Consider the following 22,653-nt stretch of genomic DNA (forward strand, 5'->3'; position numbering starts at 1 on the left):
GAAGCTTCCTCTCAAGACCAGTTCTAGTAGTTTTTATGTGGAGTCTTTAGGATTTTCTATATAGAGTATGTCATGTCATCTGCATATAATGACAATTTTACCTCTTCCCTTTCAATTTGGATACCTTTTATTTCTTTTTCTTATCTGATTGCTGTGGCTAGGACTTCCAATACTATGTTGAAAGGAAGTGGTGAGAATGGGCATCCCTGTCTTGTTCCAGATTTCAGTGGGAAGGCTTTCAGCTTTTATCACTGAATATTATGTTGGCTGTGGGTTTGTCATAAATAGCTTTTATTATGTTGAGATATGTTCCCTCTAATTCCATTTCAGTAAGAGTTTTTATCATGAATGGATGTTGAATTTTATCAAATGCTTTTTCTGCAAGTATTGTGATGATCATGTGGTTTTTGTCTTCGCTTTTGTTGATGTGGTGTATCACATCAACTGAGTTGTTTATGTTGAACCATCCCTGTCACCAGAGATGAATCCATTTGATCACAGTATATGATCTTTTTTATGTGTTGTTAGAATTTTTGTATCTATATTCACCAAAGATATTGGCCTATAATTTTCTTTCTTGGTAGTGTCTTTGATTTTGGTATCAGGGTTATCGTGGCTTCACAGAATGACTTTGGGAGTGTTTCCTCCTCTTCAGTCTTTTGGAAGAGTTTGAGAAGGCTTGGGACAAGTTCTTCTTTGTATGTTTGGTAGAATTCCCCAGTGAAGCCATTGGTTCTGGACTTCTGTTCGCATGAAAGTTTTTTTTTTTTTTAATTATACATTCTATTTCACTTCTAGTGATTGATCTGTTCAAATTACCTACTTCTTCTTGATTCAGTTTTGGTGGGCTTTATGTTTCTAGAAACTTGTCCATTTCTTCTAGCTTGTCCAACTTGTTGGCATATAATTGTTCATAGTATTCTCTTTTGGATTTTTGTATTTCTGCAGTATCGGTTATTTCTTCTCTTTCATTTCTTATTTTGTTAATTTGGGTCCTCTCTCTTTTCTTCTTGGTTAGCCTGGCCAGAGGTTTTTGTCAATTTTGCGTAGCCTTTCAAAAAGCCACCTCTTTGTTTTATTGATTTTTCCTATTTTTTTAAAATTTTTTATTTTTTGGGGGGTACACCAGGTTCAATCATCTGTTTTTATACACATATCCCCATATTCTCTCCCTTCCTTGACTCCCCCCACTTGAGTCCCCCCCACCCTCCCTGCCCCAGTCCTCCAAGGCATCTTCCATCCTCGAGTTGGACTCCCTTTGTTATACAACAACTTCCCACTGCCTATTTTACAGTTGGTAGTATATATATGTCTGTGCTACTCTCTCGCTTCATCTCAGCTTCCCCTTCACCCCCCGCCCCCTCCCATACCTCGAGTTCTCCAGTCCATTCTCTGTATCTGCATCCTTGTTCTTGTCACTGAGTTCATCAGTACCATTTTTAGATTCCATATATGTGAGTTAGCATACAATATTTGTCCTTCTCTTTCTGACTTACTTCACTATGTATGACAGATTGTAGTTCCATCCACCTCATTACATATAGCTCCATCTCATCCCTTTTTATAGCTGAGTAATATTCCATTGTATATATATGCCACATCTTCTGTATCCATTCATTTGTTGATGGGCATTTAGGTTGCTTCCATGTCCTGGCTATTGTAAAGAGTGCTGCAATAAACATGATGGTACAAGTTTCTTTTGGGATTATGGTTTTCTTTGGGTATATGCCCAGGAGTGGGATGACTGGATCATATGGTAGTTCTATTTGTAGTTTTTTAAGGAACCTCCAAATTGTTTTCCATAGTGGCTGTACCAACTTACAGTCCCACCAACAGTGCAGGAGAGTTCCCTTTTCTCCACACCCTCTCCAACATTTGTTGTTTCCAGACTTTGTGATGATGGCCATTCTGATTGGTGTGAGGTGATACCTCATTGTGGCTTTGACTTGCATTTCTCTGATGATGAGTGATGTTGAGCATCTTTTCATGTGTTTGTTGGCCATCTGTATGTCTTCTTTGGAGAAATGTCTATTTAGATCTTCTGCCCATTTGTGGATTGGGTTATTTGCTTTTTTGGTATGAAGCTGCATGAGCTGCTTGTATATTTTGGAGGTTAATCCTTTGTCCGTTGTTTCAGAGGCAATTATTTTTTCCCATTCTGAGGGCTGCCTTTTAGTCTTGTTTATGGTTTCTTTTGCTGTGCAAAAGCTTTTAAGTTTCATGAGGTCCCATTCATTTATTCTTTTTTTTTTTTTTTTTTTTTTTATTATTTTATTTTATTTTTTTTGGGGGTACACCAGGTTCAATCAATTGTTTTTTTTACACATATCCCCATATTCCCTCCCTTCCTTGACGCCCCCCCCTCGATTCCCCCCCACCCTCCCTGCCCCAGTCCTCTAAGGCATCTTCCATCCTCGAGTTGGACTCCCTTTGTTATACAACAACTTCCCACTGACTATTTTACAGGTGGTAGTATATATATGTCTGTACTACTCTCCCGCTTCTTCTCAGTTTCCCCTTCACCCCCCGCCTCCCCCCATACCTCGAGTTCTCCAGTCCATTCTCTGTATCTGCATCCCTGTTCTTGTCACTGAGTTCATCAGTACCATTTTTATATTCCGTATATGTGAGTTAGCATACAATATTTGTCTTTCTCTTTCTGACTTACTTCACTCTGTATGACAGATTGTAGTTCTATCCACCTCATTACATATAGCTCCATCTCATCCCTTTTTATAGCTGAGTAATATTCCATTGTATATATATGCCACATCTTCTGTATCCATTCATTTGTTGATGGGCATTTAGGTTGCTTCCATGTCCTGGCTATTGTAAAGAGTGCTGCAATAAACATGATGGTACAAGTTTCTTTTGGGATTATGGTTTTCTTTGGGTATATGCCCAGGAGTGGGATGACTGGATCATATGGTAGTTCTATTTGTAGTTTTTTAAGGAACCTCCAAATTGTTTTCCATAGTGGCTGTACCAACTTACAGTCCCACCAACAGTGCAGGAGAGTTCCCTTTTCTCCACACCCTCTCCAACATTTGTTGTTTCCAGACTTTGTGATGATGGCCATTCTGATTGGTGTGAGGTGATACCTCATTGTGGCTTTGACTTGCATTTCTCTGATGATGAGTGATGTTGAGCATCTTTTCATGTGTTTGTTGGCCATCTGTATGTCTTCTTTGGAGAAATGTCTATTTAGGTCTTCTGCCCATTTGTGGATTGGGTTATTTGCTTTTTTGGTATGAAGCTGCATGAGCTGCTTGTATATTTTGGAGGTTAATCCTTTGTCCGTTGTTTCAGAGGCAATTATTTTTTCCCATTCTGAGGGTTGCCTTTTAGTCTTGTTTATGGTTTCTTTTGCTGTGCAAAAGCTTTTAAGTTTCATGAGGTCCCATTCGTTTATTCTTGATTTTATTTCCATGATTCTAGGAGGTGGGTCAAAAAGGATGTTGCTTTGATGTATGTCAAAGAGTGTTCTGCCTATGTTTTCCTCTAGGAGTTTGATAGTGTCTGGCCTTACATGTAGGTCTTTAATCCATTTGGAGTTTATTTTTGTGTATGGTGTTAGGAAGTGTTCTAATTTCATTCTTTTACATGTTGCTGTCCAATTTTCCCAGCACCACTTATTGAAGAGGCTGTCTTTTTTCCATTGTATACTCGTGCCTCCTTTGTCAAAGATAAGGTGCCCATATGTGTTTGGGCTTACTTCTGAGTTCTCTATTCTGTTCCATTGATCTTCCTTTCTATTTTTGTGCCAGTACCATACTGTCTTGATCACTATGGCCTTGTAGTATAGTTTGAAGTCAGGAAGCCTGATTCCACCAACTCCATTTTTCCTTCTCAAGATTGCTTTGGCTATTCGGGGTCTTTTGCATTTCCATACAAATCGTAAGATTTCTTGCTCTAGTTCTGTGGAAAATGCCATTGGTAATCTGATCGGGATTGCATTAAATCTGTAAATTGCTTTGGGTAGTACAGTCATTTTCACGATGTTGATTCTTCCAATCCAGGAACATGGTATATCCCTCCATCTGTTTATGTCATCTTTGATTTCTTTCATCAATGTCTTAAAGTTTTCTGCATACAGATCTTTTGCCTCCTTAGGCAGGTTTATTCCTAGGTATTTTATTCTTTTGGTTGCAATGGTGAATGGGAGAGTTTCCTTAATTTCTCTTTCTGCTCTTCCGTTGTTCGTGTATAGGAATGCAAGAGATTTCTGTGCATTAATTTTGTATCCTGCTACTTTACTAAACTCATCAATGAGTGCTAGCAGTTTTCTGGTAGAGTCTTTAGGGTTTTCTATATATAGTATCATGTCATCTGCAAAGAGTGATAATTTTACTTCTTCTTTTCCAATTTGGATTCCTTTAATTTCTTTTTCTTCTCTGATTGCTGTGGCTAACACTTCCAAAACTATGTTGAATAACAGTGGTGAGAGTGGACACCCTTGTCTTGTTCCTGTTCTTAGAGGGAATTCTTCCAGTTTTTCTCCATTGAGAACAATGTTGGCTTTTGGTTTGTCATATATGGCTTTTATGATGTTGAGGTAATTTCCTTCTATGCCCATTTTCTGGAGAGCTTTTATCATAAATGGATGTTGAACTTTGTCAAAAGCTTTTTCTGCATCTATTGAAATGATCATATGGTTTTTATCCTTCAATTTGTTGATATGATGTATCACGTTGATTGATTTGCGTATATTGAAGAATCCTTGCATCCCAGGGATAAACCCCACTTGATCGTGGTGTATGATTTTTTTAATGTGCTGTTGCAGTCTGTTAGCTAGTATTTTGTTGAGGATTTTTGCATCTATATTCATCAGTGATATTGGTCTGTAGTTTTCTTTTTTTGTGACATCTTTGCCTGGTTTTGGTATCAGGGTGATGGTAGCCTCATAGAATGAGTTTGGGAGTGCTCCGCCTTCTGCAATATTTTGGAAGAGTTTGAGAAGGATAGGTGTTAACTCTTCTCGAAATGTTTGATAGAATTCGCCTGTGAATCCATCTGGTCCTGGGCTTTTGTGTGTTGGGAGATTTTTAATCACTGCCTCAATTTCTGTACTTGTGATTGGTCTGTTCATGGTTTCTATTTCTTCCTGGTTCAGTCTTGGAAGATTGTATTTTTCTAAGAATGTATCCATTTCTTCCAGGTTATCCAATTGATTGGCATATAGTTGCTTGTAGTAGTCTCTCATGATGTTTTGTATTTCTGAGGTGTCCGTTGTGACTTCTCCTTTTTCATTTCTAATTCTGTTGATTTGCATCTTCTCCCTTTTTTTCTTGATGAGTCTGGCTAATGGTTTATCAATTTTGTTAATCTTCTCAAAGAACCAGCTTTTAGTTTTATTGATTTTTCTTATGGTTTCTTTCCTTTCTTTTTCATTTATTTCTGCTCTGATCTTTATGATTTCTTTCCTTCTGCTCATTTTGGGGTTTCTTTGTTCTTCTTTCTCTAGTTGTTTGAGGTGTAAGGTTAGGTTGTTTATTCGATCATTTTCTTGTTTCTTAAGGTAGGACTGTATTGCTATAAACTTCCCTCTTAGAACTGCTTTTGCTGCGTCCCATAGGTTTTGGGTTGTTGTGTTTTCGTTGTCATTTGTTTCTAGATACTTTTTGATTTCCTCTTTGATTTCTGTAGTGATTCCTTGGTTGTTTAATAGTGAATTGTTTAGCCTCCATGTGTTTGTATTTTTTGCAGTTTTTTTCCTGTAATTGATATCTAGTCTCATGGCATTGTGGTCTGAGAAGATGCTTGATATGATTTCAATTTTCTTGAATTTGCTGAGGTTTGATTTGTGACCCAGGATGTGATCTATCCTGGAAAATGTTCCGTGTGCACTTGAGAAGAAAGTGTAGTCTGTCGTTTTTGGATGGAATGTCCTATAAATATCAATTAAGTCGAGATGGTCTAATGTGTCATTTAAAGCTTGTGTGTCTTTATTTATTTTCTGTTTGGATGATCTGTCCATTGATGTAAGTGGGGTGTTCAAGTCTCCCACTATAATTGTGTTACTGTCGATGTCCCCTTTTATAGCTGTTAGCATTTGCCTTATGTATTGAAGTGCTCCTATATTGGGGGCATAGATATTTACCATTGTGATATGTTCTTCTTGGATGGATCCCTTGATCATTATGTAGTGCCCTTCCTTGTCTCTTTTAATAGTCTTTACTTTCAAGTCTAATTTGTCTGATATGAGTATTGCTACTCCAGCTTTCTTTTGACTTCCATTTGCATGGAATATCTTTTTCCATCCCTTCACTTTCAGTCTATATGTATCCCTTGGTCTGAAGTGGGTTTCTTGTAGGCAGCATATAGAAGGGTCTTGTTTTTGTATCCATTCAGCCAGTCTGTGTCTTTTGGTTGGAGCATTTAATCCATTTACATTTAAAGTGATTATTGACATGTGTGTTCCAATTACCATTTTCTGAATTGTTTTGGGTTTGTATTTGTAGGTGTTTTCCTTTTCTTGTGTTTCCTACTTAGAGAAGGTCCTTTAGCACTTGTTGTAAGGCTGGTTTGGTGGTGCTGAATTCTCTTAACTTTTGCTTGTCTGGAAAGCTTTTGATTTCTCCCTCAAATCTGAATGAGATTCTTGCTGGGTAAAGTATTCTTGGCTGTAGGTTTCTCTCTTTCAGGACTTTCAGTATATCCTGCCATTCCCTTCTGGCCTGCAGAGTTTCTGTAGAAAGGTCAGCTGTTATCCTGATGGGTTTTCCCTTATATGTTGTTTGTTGCTTTTCTCTTGCTGCTTTTAATATTTTTTCTTTGTGTTGAATTGTCGTTAGTTTGATTAATATGTGTCTTGGTGTATTTCTCCTTGGGTTTATTCTGTATGGGACTCTCTGTGCTTCTTGGACTTGGTGAATTATTTCCTTTCCCATGTTGGGGAAGTTTTCCACTAGAACCTCTTCACATATTTTCACAGACCCTTTCTTGTTTTCTTCTTCTTCTGGGATGCCTATAATTCGAATGTTGGTACGTTTAAGGTTATCACTGAGGTCTCTGAGGCTGTCTTCTAGTCTTTTTATTTTTTTATCTTTTTCCTGCTCTGTGGCGTTTATTTCTTCCATTCTATCTTCCAACTCACTTATTCGTTCTTCTGCCTCAGTCATTCTGCTGGTTAGAGCATCTAGAGTATTTTTAATTTCAGTTATTTTGTTATCCATTGCTGTTTGTTTTTCTGAGTTCTTATGAACTGTTTCTTGTACTTTCTCTAATTTGTTATCGAGATTTTGTATCATTTTTACTATCATTACTCTAAATTCTTTTTCAGGCATTTTTCCTATTTCCTCCTCATTTATTTGGTCTTGTGGGTTTTTTTCCTGCTCCTTTGCCTGCATGGTGTTTCTTTGTTTCCTCATGGTTGTCCAAGCTTTTGGGGTTGCTTGTCCTGGTGATAGAGGTGTTTATAGAAGACTGTCCAAGCCTCAGACTAATGTCCAAGTATTGGATTAGACGAATATTCAGTCTAGGAAACACATACATGTATAAGACACACAATTATTGAATCCGTTAGGACATAAGGCTCTAGAAAGACCTGACAGAACCCCAGTGTGCTATCAGATATTCAGAGAGAAACCCAGCAGAAATTGACAACTGAAACAGAACGAATCAGAGACAAAAGCAAAAGCAAACAAACAACAAATAACACCCTACACATACAAACATCAATCCAGGGAGATTTTGTAAGCTAGGATCAAATATAGAAAAGAGCTGGAGTACCACCAGAGAGAATGGAGATTCTCAGAATGTAATTAGACAACTGTACTAAGAACTAAGATAAAGACAAAAGCCTAATATTAATACCAAGGCAGTGCATCATCTGGAGAATAGAGCAAGGAGTCTGAGCAGACCGATAGTGTTGCTTATAAGTATGTTAAGATAAAATACACTTAAAATGGCTGGAAGAAAGGGGAACAGAAGAGCGTAATGTGGTTGGAAATATGCAAAGAAAAAGAAAGGAATAGAAGTGTATAAAAGAAAGGGATGAAAGGAAAGTAGGAAAGATATTTTGTCCGTACTACCAAAAACTTAGCTAGATATAGAAGTATTTTAAAAGGCAAAAAAAAAAAAAAAAAAAAAAAAAAAAAAGAGTGAAAAATATCCTTATAAAATTTTGTTGTAAAACTTGTAGATCCCTTAGGGCTAAGATCGTATTTAATAAATCAAAAAAAAAAAAAAAAAAAATCCAGAACTGATCCCCGAATGGACCAGTTCAATAGGTATTGATACTACTATTTCTGTTTCCTTAGCGTCTCAGCTGTAAGTGTCCTTTTCCTTGCCTTGGGTTTTTTTTTTTTTTGCATTATTCTGTGACCAGCAGAGGTTCCTTTATTGTTCGTCTGTAAGCCTCGGTGTGTGGGGAGGGAGAGGGTGCAATAGTGGCTCCTTCTCCTGGGAGGGAGTGAGCAGTGGCGCACTGTTGCTTCAGTCAGGCTTGGAGGTGCCTGTTGCATAGAGCGCTGGTGGCTCAGGCGTACACAGAAAGTCTTAGAGTTGGGCCTCTCTCGGGGTTTTTTCTTTTTGATGCTGGTTTTTTTTTTTTTTTTTTCTCTCGGCAGCCTCCCTGCTGCTGGCGTTGCAAGGAGTTTTAATCTAGCCCCGCCCGAGTGCCTGAGGGTACTTGTTATCCCTGAGCGCCTTATGTGGCCCCGCAGGGCGTCTCTCCGCTGCCTGTTGCAGAGGCGCAGAAAGAGAGGGAGAGGCTATGCGCGCGGCTCCTCCCCGCCGCCCGGGAGCCTGCAGCCTCCAGCCGCCATCATGGCCGGGCAGCTCTCAGGGATCGGCACTCCTCTCCGCGGACCTCCTCCCTCCTGTCCTCTCGGTCCGTCACCCTACCGGCAACAATGTTTCTCCCCCTGAACCAGCTCTCCGGTTCCCACGCTCCCGCTCCTGGACCCTCCGTTCAGCCGCGGATCGATGTCTCGGTCCGGGAACGCTGAGCTGCGCTGCGGACCCTCCGTATGTTTCTCACTCCCTCCCGTCTGCCACAGCTCCGCCGCTTCACCCTCTTTGAGCCCTCGTAGATGCCTCCCTACCGGCTATGTCAGGTTCTCCGCAGCCCTTTCCGGTGTCCGAGGCCGTCTGCTGGTATTCAGCTGGTTCTCTGTGGGAATGACTGCCTCCTTCCGTGCATTCCCAATGCATCTGTGGAGAGGGATGCACTCCACGTCTCTCTACTTCGCCGCCATCTTTTTCTCCCCCCATTCATTTATTCTTGATTTTATTTCCATGATTCTAGGAGGTGGGTCCAAAAGGATGTTGCTTTGATGGATGTCATAGAGTGTTCTGCCTAGGTTTTCCTCTAGGAGTTTGATAGTGTCTGGCCTTACATGTAGGTCTTTAATCCATTTGGAGTTTATTTTTGTGTATGGTGTTAGGAAGTGTTCTAATTTCATTCTTTGACATGTTGCTGTCCAATTTTCCCAGCACCACTTATTGAAGAGGCTGTCTTTTTTCCATTGTAGACTCGTGCCTCCTTTGTCAAAGATAAGGTGCCCATATGTGTTTGGGCTTACTTCTGAGTTCTCTATTCTATTCCATTGATCGTCCTTTCTATTTTTGTGCCAGTACCATACTGTTTTGATCACTATGGCCTTGTAGTATAGTTTGAAGTCAGGAAGCCTGATTCCACCAACTCCATTTTTCCTTTTCAAGATTGCTTTGGCTATTCGGGGTCTTTTGCATTTCCATACAAATCATAAGATTTCTTGCTCTAGTTCTGTGAAAAATGCCATTGGTAATTTGATCAGGATTGCATTGAATCTGTAAATTGCTTTGGGTAGTACAGACATTTCCACGATGTTGATTCTTCCAATCCAGGAACATGGTATGTCCCTCCATCTGTTTGTGTCGTCTTTGATTTCTTTCAACAATGTCTTAAAGTTTTCTGCATACAGATCTTTTGCCTCCTTAGGCAGGTTTATTCCTAGGTATTTTATTCTTTTTGTTGCAATGGTGAATGGGAGAGTTTCCTTAATTTCTCTTTCTGCTCTTCCGTTGTTAGTGTATAGGAATGCAAGAGATTTCTGTGCATTCATTTTGTATCCTGCTACTTTACTAAACTCATCCATTAGTGCTAGCAGTTTTCTGGTAGAGTCTTTAGGGTTTTCTATATATAATATCATGTCATCTGCAAAGAGTGACAATTTTACTTCTTCTTTTCCAATTTGGATTCCTTTTATTTCTTTTTCTTCTCTGATTGCTGTGGCTAAAACTTCCAAAACTATGTTGAATAACAGTGGTGAGAGTGGACACCCTTGTCTTGTTCCTGTTCGTAGAGGGAATTCTTCCAGTTTTTCCCCATTGAGAACGATGTTGGCTTTTGGTTTTTCATATATGGCTTTTATTATGTTGAGGTAATTTCCTTCTATGCCCATTTTCTGGAGAGCTTTTATCATAAATGGATGTTGAACTTTGTCAAAAGCTTTTTCTGCATCTATTGAAATGATCATATGGTTTTTATCCTTCAATTTGTTGATATGATGTATCACGTTGATTGATTTGTGTATATTGAAGAATCCTTGCATCCCAGGGATAAACCCCACTTGAGCATGGTGGATGATTTTTTTTAATGTGCTGTTGCAGTCTGTTAGCTAGTATTTTGTTGAGGATTTTTGCATCTATATTCATCAGTGATATTGGTCTGTAGTTCTCTTTTTTTGTGACATCTTTGCCTGGTTTTGGTATCAGGGTGATGGTAGCCTCGTAGAATGAGTTTGGGAGTGCTCCGCCTTCTGCAATATTTTGGAAGAGTTTGAGAAGGATAGGTGTTAACTCTTCTCGAAATGTTTGATAGAATTCGCCTGTGAACCCATCTGGTTCTGGGCTTTTGTGTGTTGGGAGATTTTTAATCACTGCCTCAATTTCTGTACTTGTGATTGGTCTGTTCATGGTTTCTATTTCTTCCTGGTTCAGTCTTGGAAGATTGTATTTTTCTAAGAATGTATCCATTTCTTCCAGGTTATCCAATTGATTGGCATATAGTTGCTTGTAGTAGTCTCTCATGATGTTTTGTATTTCTGAGGTGTCTGTTGTTACTCCTCCTTTTTCATTTCTAATTCTGTTGATTTGCATCTTCTCCCTTTTTTTCTTGATGAGTCTGGCTAATGGTTTATCAATTTTGTTAATCTTCTCAAAGAACCAGCTTTTAGTTTTATTTATTTTTCTTATGGTTTCTTTCCTTTCTTTTTCATTTATTTCTGCTCGGATCTTTACGATTTCTTTCCTTCTGCTCACTTTGGGGTTTCTTTGTTCTTCTTTCTCTAGTTGTTTGAGGTGTAAGGTTAGGTTGTTTATTCGATCATTTTCTTGTTTCTTAAGGTAGGACTGTATTGCTATAAACTTCCCTCTTAGAACTGCCTTTGCTGCGTCCCATAGGTTTTGGGTTGTTGTGTTTTCATTGTCATTTGTTTCTAGATATTTTTTGATTTCCTCTTTGATTTCTGTAGTGATTCCTTGGTTGTTTAAGAGTGAATTGTTTAGCCTCCATGTGTTTGTATTTTTTGCAGTTTTTTTCCTGTAATTGATATCTAGTCTCATGGCGTTGTGGTCTGAGAAGATGCTTGATATGATTTCAATTTTCTTGAATTTGCTGAGGTTTGATTTGTGACCCAAGATGTGATCTATCCTGGAAAATGTTCCATGTGCACTTGAGAAGAAAGTGTAGTCTGTCGTTTTTGGATGGAATGTCCTATAAATATCAATTAAGTCGAGATGGTCTAATGTGTCATTTAAAGCTTGTGTGTCTTTATTTATTTTCTGTTTGGATGATCTGTCTATTGATGTAAGTGGGGTGTTTAAGTCTCCCACTATTATTGTGTTACTGTCGATGTCCCCTTTTATAACTGTTAGCATTTGCCTTATGTATTGAGGTGCTCCTATATTGGGGGCATAGATATTTACCATTGTGATGTGTTCTTCTTGAATGGATCCTTTGATCATTATGTAGTGTCCTTCCTTGTCTCTTTTAATAGTCTTTACTTTCAAGTCTAATTTGTCTGATGTGAGTATTGCTACTCCAGCTTTCTTTTGACTTCCATTTGCATGGAATATCTTTTTCCATCCCTTTCCTTTCAGTCTATATGTATCCCTTGGTCTGAAGTGGGTTTCTTGTAGGCAGCATAGAGAAGGGTCTTGTTTTTGTATCCATTCAGCCAGTCTGTGTCTTTTGGTTGGAGCATTTAATCCATTTACATTTAAAGTGATTATTGACATGTGTGTTCCTATTACCATTTTCTGAATTGTTTTGGGTTTGTATTTGTAGGTGTTTTCCTTTTCTTGTGTTTCCTACTTAGAGAAGTTCCTTTAGCACTTGTTGTAAGGCTGGTTTGGTGGTGCTGAATTCTCTTAACTTGTGCTTGTCTGGAAAGCTTTTGATTTCTCCCTCAAATCTGAATGAGATTCTTGCTGGGTAGAGTATTCTTGGCTGTAGGTTTCTCTCTTTCAGGACTTTCAGTATATCCTGCCATTCCCTTCTGGCCTGCAGAGTTTCTGTAGAAAGGTCAGCTGTTATCCTTATGGGTTTTCCCTTATATGTTGTTTGTTGCTTTTCTCTTGCTGCTGTTAATATTTTTTCTTTGTGTTTAATTGTTGTTAGTTTGATTAATATGTGTCTTGGTGTATTTCTCCTTGGGTTTATTCTGTATGGGACTCTCTGTGCTTCTTGGACTTGGTAATTATTTCCTTTCCCATGTTGGGGAAGTTTTCCCCTATAACCTCTTCAAATATTTTCTCAGACCCTTTCTTGTTTTCTTCTTCTTCTGGGATGCCTATAATTCGAATGTTGGTACATTTAAGGTTATCACTGAGGTCTCTGAGACTGTCTTCTAATCTTTTTATTCTTTTTTCTTTTTCCTGCTCTGTGGCAGTTATTTCCCCCATTCTATCTTCCAACTCACTTATTCATTCTTCTGCCTCAGTCATTCCGCTGTTTATAGCATCTAGAGTATTTTTAATTTCAGTTATTTTGTTATCCATTGCTGTTTGTTTTTCTGAGTTCTTATGAACTGTTTCTTGTACTTTCTCTATTTTGTTATCGAGATTTTGTATCATTTTTACTATCATTACTCTGAATTCTTTTTCAGGCATTTTTCCTATTTCCTCCTTATTTATTTGGTCTTCTGGGTTTTTTTCCTGCTCCTTTGCCTGCATGGTGTTTCTTTGTTTCCTCATGGTTGTCCAAACTTTTGGGGTTGCTTGTCCTGGCGATAGAGGTGTTTATAGAAGACTGTCCAAGCCTCAGACTAATGTCCAAGTATTGGATTAAATGAATATTAAGTCTAGGAAACACATACATGTATAAGACACACAATTACTGAATCCGTTAGGACATAAGGCTCTAGAAAGACCTGACAGAACCCCAGTGTGCTATCAGATATTCAAAGAGAAACCCAGCAGAAATTGACAACTGAAACAGAACAAATCAGAGACAAAAGCAAAAGCAAACAAACGACAAATAACACCCTACACCTACAAACATCAATCCAGGGAGATTCTGTAAGCTGGGATCAAATATAGAAAAGAGCTGGAGTACCACCAGAGAGAATGGAGATTCTCAGAATGTAATTAGACAACTGTACTAAGAACTAAGATAAAAACAAAAGCCTAATATTAATTACCAAGGCAGTGCGTCATCTGGAGAATAGAGCAAGGAGTCTGAGCATACCGATAGTGCTGCTTATAAGTATGTTAAGATAAAATAAACTTGAAATGGCTGGAAGAAAGGGGAACAGAAGAGTGTAATGTGGTTGGAAATATGCAAATAAAAAGAAAGGAATAGAAATGTATAAAAGATAGGGATGAAAGGAAAGTATGAGAGATATTTTGTTTGTAGTACCAAAAACTTAGCTAGATATAGAAGTATATAAAAAGGAAAAAAAAAAAAAAGAATAAAAAATATCATTAAAAAATTATGTTATAAAACTCGTAGATCCCTTAGGGCTAAGATCGTATTTAATAAATCAAAAAAAAAAAAAAAAAAAGAGAGAGAGAGTGAAAGAAAAAAAAAAAAATCCAGAACCGATCCCAGAATGGACCAGTTCAATAGGTATTGATACTACTATTTCTGTTTCCTTAGCGTCTCAGCTGTAAGTGTCCTTCTCCTTGCCTTGGGTTTTTTTTTGCGTTATTCTGTGACCAGCAGAGGTTCCTTTATTGTTCGTCTGTAAGCGTCGGTGTGTGGGGAGGGAGAGGGTACAATAGTGGCTCCTTCTCCTGGGAGTGAGTGAGCAGTGGCGCACTGTTGTTTCAGTCAGGCTTGGAGGTGCCTGTTGCAGAGGGCGCTGGTGGCTCAGGCGTAAACAGAAAGTCTTAGAGTTGGGCCTCTCTCGGGGTTTTTTTCTTTTTGATGCTGGTTTTTTTTTTTTTTTCTCTCGGCAGCCTCCCTGCTGCTGGCGTTGCAAGGGGTTTTAATCTAGCCCCGCCCGAGTGCCTGCGAGTACTTGTTATCCCTGAGCGCCTTAGGTGGCCCGCAGGGCGTCTCTCCACTGCCTGTTGCAGAGGTGCGGAAAGAGAGGGAGAGGCTACGCGCGTGGCTCCTCCCCCGCGCCTGTGAGCCTGCAGCCTCCAGCCGCAATCATGGCCGGGTAGCTCTCAGGGACGGGCACTCCTCTCCACGGACCTCCTCCCTCCTGTCCTCTCAGTCCGTCACCCTACCGGCAACAATGTTTCTCACCCTGAACCAGCTCTCCGGTTCCCACGCTCCCGCTCCTGGACCCTCTGTTCAGCCGCGGATCGATGTCTCGGTCCGGGAATGCTGAGCTGCGCTGCGGACCCTCCGTATGTTTCTCACTCCCTCCCGTCTGCCACAGCTCCGCCACTTCACCCTCTTTGAGCCCTCTTAGATGCCTCCCTACCGGCTATGTTGGGCTCCCCGCGGTCCTTTCTGGTGTCTGAGGCCGTCTGCTGGTGCTCAGCTGGTTCTCTGTGGGAATTACTGCGTCCTTCCATGCATTCCCAATGCATCTGTGGAGAGGGATGCACTCCACGTCTCTCTACTTCGCTGCCATCTTTTCTCTCCTTTTCCTATTTTTTTAATCTCTATTTTATTTATTTACTCTCTCATATCTATTATTTCCTTCCTTGTGCTGACTTTAAGTTTTGTTTGTTCTTCTTTCCTAAGAAGGTAGTAGGTGGTGGGTTAAGTTGTTTATTTGAGATTTTTGTTGTTTTTTGAGGAAGGCCTATATCGCTATGAACTTCCCTCTTAGGACTGCTTTTGCTGCATCTTATAGATTTTGTGTGGTTGTGTTTTCATTGTCATTTATCTCAAGGTATCTTTAAACTTCCTCTTTGATTTCATTGTTTTCTTTTAAAAAAAATTATTTATTTGGCCGCACTGGGTCTTAGTTGCAGCATGCAGGATCTTTGTTGCCATGTGTGGGATCTTCATTGCAGCATGTAGGATCTTTTAGTTGTGACATGTGGGATCTTTAGTGGTGGCATGTGAACTCTTAGTTGTGGCATGTGGGATCTAGTTCCCTGACCAGGGATCAAACCCAGGCCCTCTGCATTGGGAGTGTGGAGTCTTAGTGACTGGACCACCAGGGAAGTCCCTGATTTCATTGTTGACCCATTGGTTTTTTTTTTTTTTTTTTTTTTTTTTTTTGGCACACGGGCTTAGTTGCTCCATGGCATGTGGGATCTTCCTGGAGCAGGGATCGAACCCATGTCCTCTGCATTGGCAGGCAGATTCTTAACCACTGCGCCACCTAGGAAGCCCCTGACCCATTGGTTTTTTAGTAGCATGTTGTTTAGTCTCCATGTAATCACTGTTTTTGTCATTTCTCTTTCTATAGTTGATTTCTAGTTTCATGCCACTGTGGTCAGAATAGATGCTTTAAATAATTTCTGTCCTCTTAAATTTGTTGAGGCTTGTTTTGTGTCCTAGTATGTGGTCTATCCTAAAGAATGTTCCATGTGCACTTGAAAAGAATGTGTATTCTGTTTCTTCGATGTAATGTCCTGGTCTATTACGTCATTTAGGATCTCTGTTGCCTTACTGACTTTCTGTCTGGAAGATCTGTCCATTGATGTCAGTGGGGTGTTAAAGTCTCCTACAATTATTGCATTCCTGCCAATTTCTCCCTTGTGTCTGTTAGTATTTGTTTTATGCATTTAGGTGCTCCTATATTGGGTGCAAATATGTTAACGGGTGTTATGTTTTCTTCCTGTATTGATTGTTTTATTATTATATAGTGTCCTTCTTTATCTTTCTTTATGGCCTTTATATTAAAGTCTATTTTGTCTGAGTATTGCTACCTACCCCTGTTTTCTTGACATTTCAGTTTGCATGAAATATCTTTTTCCATCCCCCTCACTTTCAATCTGTGTGTGTCCTTCATCCTAAAGTGGGCCTCTTATAGGCAGCATATTGTAGGCTCTTGTTTTATTATCCAATTTGCCACTCTACGTCTTTTGATTGGAGCATTTAGTACATTGACATTTAAGGTAATTATTGATTGATATTTATTACCATTTTAAACCTTGTTTTCCACTTGATTTTGCATTTCTTCTTTGTTCCTTTCTTTCTCTTTTTCTTTTTCTCCTTTTGTGGTTTGATGGTTTTCTTTTGTATTTTGAGTTCTTTTGTTTTTGGTTTTTGTGAATTTACTGCATGTTTTTGATTTGTGGTTACTCTGTTTTTCTAATACATTAACCCATTACTATATCTACTTGCTTTAGACTGGTAGTCATATAAGCTCAAAGACATTCTTAAAAAAAAAATCTACATTTTCTTACTCCCCTACCCCATATTTTATTTTGATGTCCTCTTTTACATCTTCATGTTTAGCTGTTTGCTGTTCATTGTAGTTATTGCTTTCTCAAAAACATTTTTTTCCTATGTACTGCCTGATTTGATTGTGATTTTCTCTTTTCTACAGATTCTTGCTTCTTTTCTACTTAGAGAAGACCTTTCAATACTTCTTTTATGATAGTTTAGTATTGCTGTATTCTTTTAGTTTTTGCTTATTTGAAAAATTCATTATCTCTCCTATTCTAAATGATAATATTGCTTAGTAGAGTACCCTAGGTTGCAGGTTTTTCCCTTTCAGGACTTTGAATATATCTTGCCACTCCCTTCTGGCCTGCAATGTTTCTGTAGAGAAATCAGCCTTATGGGGCTTCCCTTGTAACTAATTCTTTGTTTTTCTCTTGCTGCCTTTAGAATCCTCTCTTTATCTTTGACTTATGCCATTTTAATTATATAATATGTCTTGATGTAGTTGTGTTTGGATTCAGACCCTCTGTGCTTCCTGTACCTGGATATGTTTCTTTCTTTAGGTTTGAGAAGTTTTCAGCCACAATTTCTTCAAATATATTTTCAACCCCATTTTCTCTTTCTTCTTCTCCTGGGATCCCTATTATGCATAGATTGGCTTGCTTTATATTATTCCATAGGTCTCATATATTGCTTTCATTTTTTGGTTGTTGTTTGTCTTTCTGTCTGCTGTCCTGATTGGTGATTTCCATAATTCTTCCAGATAACTCATTCATTCTTTGGCATTACTTAGTTTACTATTTATTGCCTTTACCTCAGCTTTCATCTCAGCAAATGAGTTTTCTAATTTTAATTGGCTCCTCTTTATAGTTTCTAGTTCCTTGTTACAATCATCTGCATTTCTGTCAAAAGCCTTTCTTAATTCCTTCAGTGTTGTTGTTGGTTGTTTTTATTTTGTTTTGCTTATTTTGCCCACACCACATGACTTGCAGGATCTCAGTTCCCTGACCAGGGACTGAATCCAGACCACAGTAGTGAAAGTGACAAATTCTAACCACTAGACCCCCAGGGAACTCCCCCTTTAGTGTTTTTATTACCTCCTTTTTGAACTTGGGATCTAGTAGACTGGAGAGGGCCGTTTCATTTTTTATCCTTTCAGGGAATTTCTCTTGTTCTTTTAATTGGGAGTGGTTCCTCTGCTTCTTCATTTTAGTTATATTTCTCTGACTCTGAATTTAGGAGGAACAGTTATCTACTGTAGTTTTGAAGGGCTTTTTTTTTAAAACTCTTTATTGGAATATATTTGCTTTACACTCTTGTTGAAGGGCTGTTTTTATGTGACAGCATCCCTGTGTAGCCTGCATGAGTCTAATATTTTTGGTGTAAAGGCTGATTTTAGTATGGATGCCTGTCACATCTTTCCTCAGTGTGTGCTGGCTGTTATCCCCTTGATAGGGGGTGTGACTGGTGTTGTGGTGACCAGAGCCTTCACTGGATGTTGAGCAGGGCCTCCTCTTTGCTCTGGCTGTCACAGCCCGGTCAGGGGCAACATCTGGTCCTGAGTTGTTGAAGTCCCCAAATCCATTTCTGAGCTGTGGTGTGGGGTAGGTGGGACTGGAGCACTTCTGCTGGGAGAGCCATTGAGCATTCCTCTGCAGGAGCTGTCCACAAGGAAGTGCACTGTGTGGTGTCACCCATTGTGTGCTCACAAAACACACTGTTGTTGGCACTGCCCTCAGCTCTACCTCAGCCACGGGACTGTAGGCAATCAACCTGGATATCCCTCAGGCACTGTGTTCATAGCCATCAGGACCCACCGTAGTCACATATAGTCATGTCCCTGGACCCACTGTGGGCACTAGGGAATCAGCACAGACCCTGGCCCTGCCTCTGCATGTGCGTGCCTACAAAGCCCACAGCTGCTAACTCCAGACCTCCCCCAACCATGGGAGCATCAGTAATCCATGCAGATGTCCCACAGGCACTGAGCTTACAGAGGTGCTGGTGGCATACATCCACCAAAGTCACAAAGCCACTAGACATGGCTCAAATTTCAGCCCAGCTTCTGAAGTTGAGCAGCCCCTGGGGATCAGCTCAGATTTCAGCTCTGCCTCTGCATGTGGGCAACTGCAGAGCCTGCATGCTCCCAGAGTTCATGGAGGCAGAGCTGCACCTGCTTTGAGGTCACTGTAGAATGAAGTTGCTAGTGTAGGGCCCTCCCCTTCCCTTTGCGTGCATTAACAGTTTATGGTGGACCTGGGCTTCATCCTGTGCACACTCCCATTTGGCCAAACTCCAGCCTCTTTGGCCTGTCTCCACGTAGCCAACCCCAGTCTTCTTCTCAGGTCTGTCCACTGAAGCATGAGTTTCAGCACCCAGCCACTGTGCACACCAGCAGACCGAATCTCAGGCTGGGGCATGCAGCAAGGTGGCCAAGTTCTGCCTGCTGCAAGCCAGTTGTTTCACTCTCCTCTGAAACTCTCTTTCTGTCCTGGCAGGTCTCCCAGCTGGTGAAGGGGGTTCCCAGGATGAGGGAACCCTTCCTCTTTCACAGCTCCCTCCCAGGGGTACAGGTCTTATCCTGATTCCTTTTTCCCTTTCATCCTACCCAGTTACATGGTAATCTTTCTTATAGCTTTGGTTGTATGAGATCTGCCAGTATCCAGCAGGTATTCTGTGAGAACTGTCACACACGTAGATGTATTTTTGATGTAATTGTGGAAGCAGGTGAGCTCCACGTCCTTCTATTCTGCCATCTTGATCTCTCTTCCCAGAACTTGTTTTAAACCTGTTCAACTGATCTGCAACAACTCACCTCAATAAACACACTTCTGCAAGTCAGCCAGTGTTGGCTCCTCACTTTTGAAAGTCAAGCAATCACAGACAGACTCATGTAAATAAATATACCACTGAAGGGCAACCAATCAACAATCTCACCTGAGTAACCATGCTTCCCCCAAACCCTTTATAAATAAGATGAACATTCTGTTTTGCATAGAGAGACTACACCCATTCAGCACAGCTCTCCCTTGTAGTAAGCAATCAATTCAGTTCTGTCTTTTTTATTTCAGCTACCAAGTGATGGTTTCATCGTTCTTTGACATTTTCACTATATGATTTTTTTTTCACCTTTGGAACCTTCAATGATATGAATATATTACCTATTCAATAAATAAATAAAATTTAAATAAAAAGATCTTTTTCTCAGAAATCCTTCTTGCTTATGATTTCAAAAGTCAATGACATCAGCAAATGCTATAAAATGTCTTGATTTGCTCTTAATTCCTCTAAGTGAAAGCATGTGTAGCAGATACAATATTATTCACAGATTAGATGTTGATTTTGCACCATGCTTAAAAATGTGAGATTCACTAAATGTTAAGTTAAAGTAGGATGTAAAACGTTGCTGTAACTATTCACCTCTTATTAATAAAAATGGCAAAAGAAATTATACAGAACTTCTCAGAAAACAAATTTATGAGGAATTTTAAGTGATGTCAAAACTAGGAACTAAACCAAAGTCTCAATACAACTCAAACTTAAAATTTGTTGATGTAGTGTTACCCTCCTAGGTTGATTTATTTACAGAAAGGATAGATACTATTTTTAATATATAAACAAATGTATTGTTATCTAATTGTATGGCCTGAAACTCTTAAATTCTTTATTTTAATCTTTATTAAAGGACACAAAAATATAAAACTTAAGAAATAGGCCTAATTTTTATTATTCCTCTGGTTTATTGCAAGTCTTGCTCAACTTTTATACCTTATCATGTTAATAAATAATAATTATGATAGCTAATACACACACAGTGCTTTATATGAGCCAAGCACTGTTCCAAGTGTTTTACAAACATTAACCCAAGGAGTACTCCTGTAAAAATCAGAATCCTAGTTCTCATACAGATATATCCTCCTTATTATACGAGAGCCTTTATTCTATTAGGACAAAGAGTCTCTGAACAGAAATGAAATTTTAGCAACTCAAATAGCCATCATCAATTAAGAAATATAACTTTGTATATCTTTTTCCAGCATATGATATGCTCAAACTCCTTTTGTTCCTGAATTATTTAAATGTTGGCAGTAACTAAATTTCAGGTAAGAATTTGCATAAGCTAGCAGAAACATACTATCGCACCCAGGATTCCATTCATATATTGAAGTTCAAGGATTTGAGAGCCCAATTCAAAAGTCCTGTGTCAGGAAAATGTTCATGGGGTAACATATTATGTACATTAAACCCACTGCAAAACTTTAAGATTGCTTTACCTCTGTCAGTTCCAGAGCTTTATTGTAGCCCATTGAGTGCAGAGTTACCCAAAGGTCACGAGGGTCTCCTTCTCGATCATTGGCTTCCATTAGATTCAGATCCATAAAGCCCTGTCTTGTTAGTTCATTCTTCTTTGTATCAAAATTCTCTGTCAAAACAACCAAAAGTTTCTTTCTTAAATAATTTAAAAATTTCATACATTTACTAAAATTTCTATTATATATTATAATTCACAAATGTTTATTTTAAAGGAGGCCTTAGAAATCTGTGAGCACTAGAAAAGTAAAATAAGAATGGCTCAAAACATGTTTGAGAGATACTGTTCTAATTTCCCTCAACTCAGCATAAGCATCATCACAGTGCATGATTTAGTTTTTCAACAAGATCTGAAGTCATAAGTAGTGCAAATATATTCCAAAATCAGAGGAAATTTTAATTTTTCTGGGTAAATTCCAACCTGCCTGCTTATCTAGAGTATATGCTGAAATATATTTCAAATATTAGTATATGTGCTACCAAAGCCAGTACTACATTTCGAAAATTAAAATGCTTCTTACATATTTGCCACTTAAACCCAAAAGAATTTGTTGTAATCCCCCCAAACTACTGGTGTTTCCAAAGGGAAATGTGGAGGGTGCCAGATTTAAGGAGACTGCTATATGCTTTATTGCTTTAATTTTAACTGAATTGTCCCCTGGTCCTTAAAAAACTGTTAGATAATGGGGAACACTTTGGAGTCCATGAATGTCCCAGAAAAATCTATGTCCATTTTAACATTGTTTATAAGCAATATTTCATGTAGAAATATCTAGATATATATAATTCTTGAATGTGTCTATAATATAGACAGTAAACAGCTACTCATTTTGAATTATATTGTTAACTGCCTTACAGCAAAGAAAGATTTTATTTTCCAACTCCCATCTGTAATATACCCAAGGAAAATGGGTACTATTACTTGAGATATCTCTTTTGTACACATTATTGTGAGAAAAGAGGCAGAGACATAACTTTTTAAAACTGGTTGACTGATTAATAGTTTAAAATGTTAAGAGCTTGGAAAGTGACTCATAACTTTTGTAAGGAGAAAAGTAAATGTAGATTAAATTAGATCATAGACAGAGATGGTAGCCACTAAAATGGAAGCTGGAGCTACTAAGAAGAAAAGCAAGATGAAAAAATTAATATTTGATATACAACACAAAGAAAAATGTATCTAGATACTATGCTATAGAGACTATCAAAAACTAATCTACTTTTAAAACTTAAAATCATCAACTTTTCATTAATTTTTTACAGTTTATTAATACCCAACTTGAAGACTTACTTTAAAGCTACAGTAATCAAGACAGTGTAGTATTGGTGAAAGATGAGACAAATAGATCAGTGGAATAGAATAGAGAACTCAGAAAATACCCATACAAATATATTTAACAGATACACGACAAAGGAACAAAGAAAATTAAAATATTATATCATTAAAGTTATAAGATGATTACATCTTCCTAAAAATAATACTCTATTATTTGTTATCAATCTTGTTAATCAAACTTTAATATTATAAATCAATATACATTTCTTATTATTGATTACACTATATAAACTTTCAGTTAAGAGATATATTTTTTTAAAACTTTATATTAATAATA

At 38.6% G+C, this 22,653-nt stretch overlaps 1 protein-coding gene across 1 annotated transcript in view; it reads right to left on the minus strand.

Moving 5' to 3' along the window:
* The window catches only part of EFCAB7 (EF-hand calcium binding domain 7), a 58,880-nt gene that overhangs the window by 8,337 nt on the left and 27,890 nt on the right, over nucleotides 1–22,653 (minus strand). Inside the window, exon 11 of the mRNA XM_057717476.1 lies at nucleotides 21,004–21,152. Within this exon, the coding sequence (XP_057573459.1) occupies nucleotides 21,004–21,152 (149 nt within the window). The remainder of the gene's footprint in view (nucleotides 1–21,003; nucleotides 21,153–22,653) is intronic.

The sequence above is a fragment of the Hippopotamus amphibius genome, chromosome 1 (assembly GCF_030028045.1).
Source record: "Hippopotamus amphibius kiboko isolate mHipAmp2 chromosome 1, mHipAmp2.hap2, whole genome shotgun sequence".
NCBI lineage: Eukaryota > Metazoa > Chordata > Mammalia > Artiodactyla > Hippopotamidae > Hippopotamus > Hippopotamus amphibius.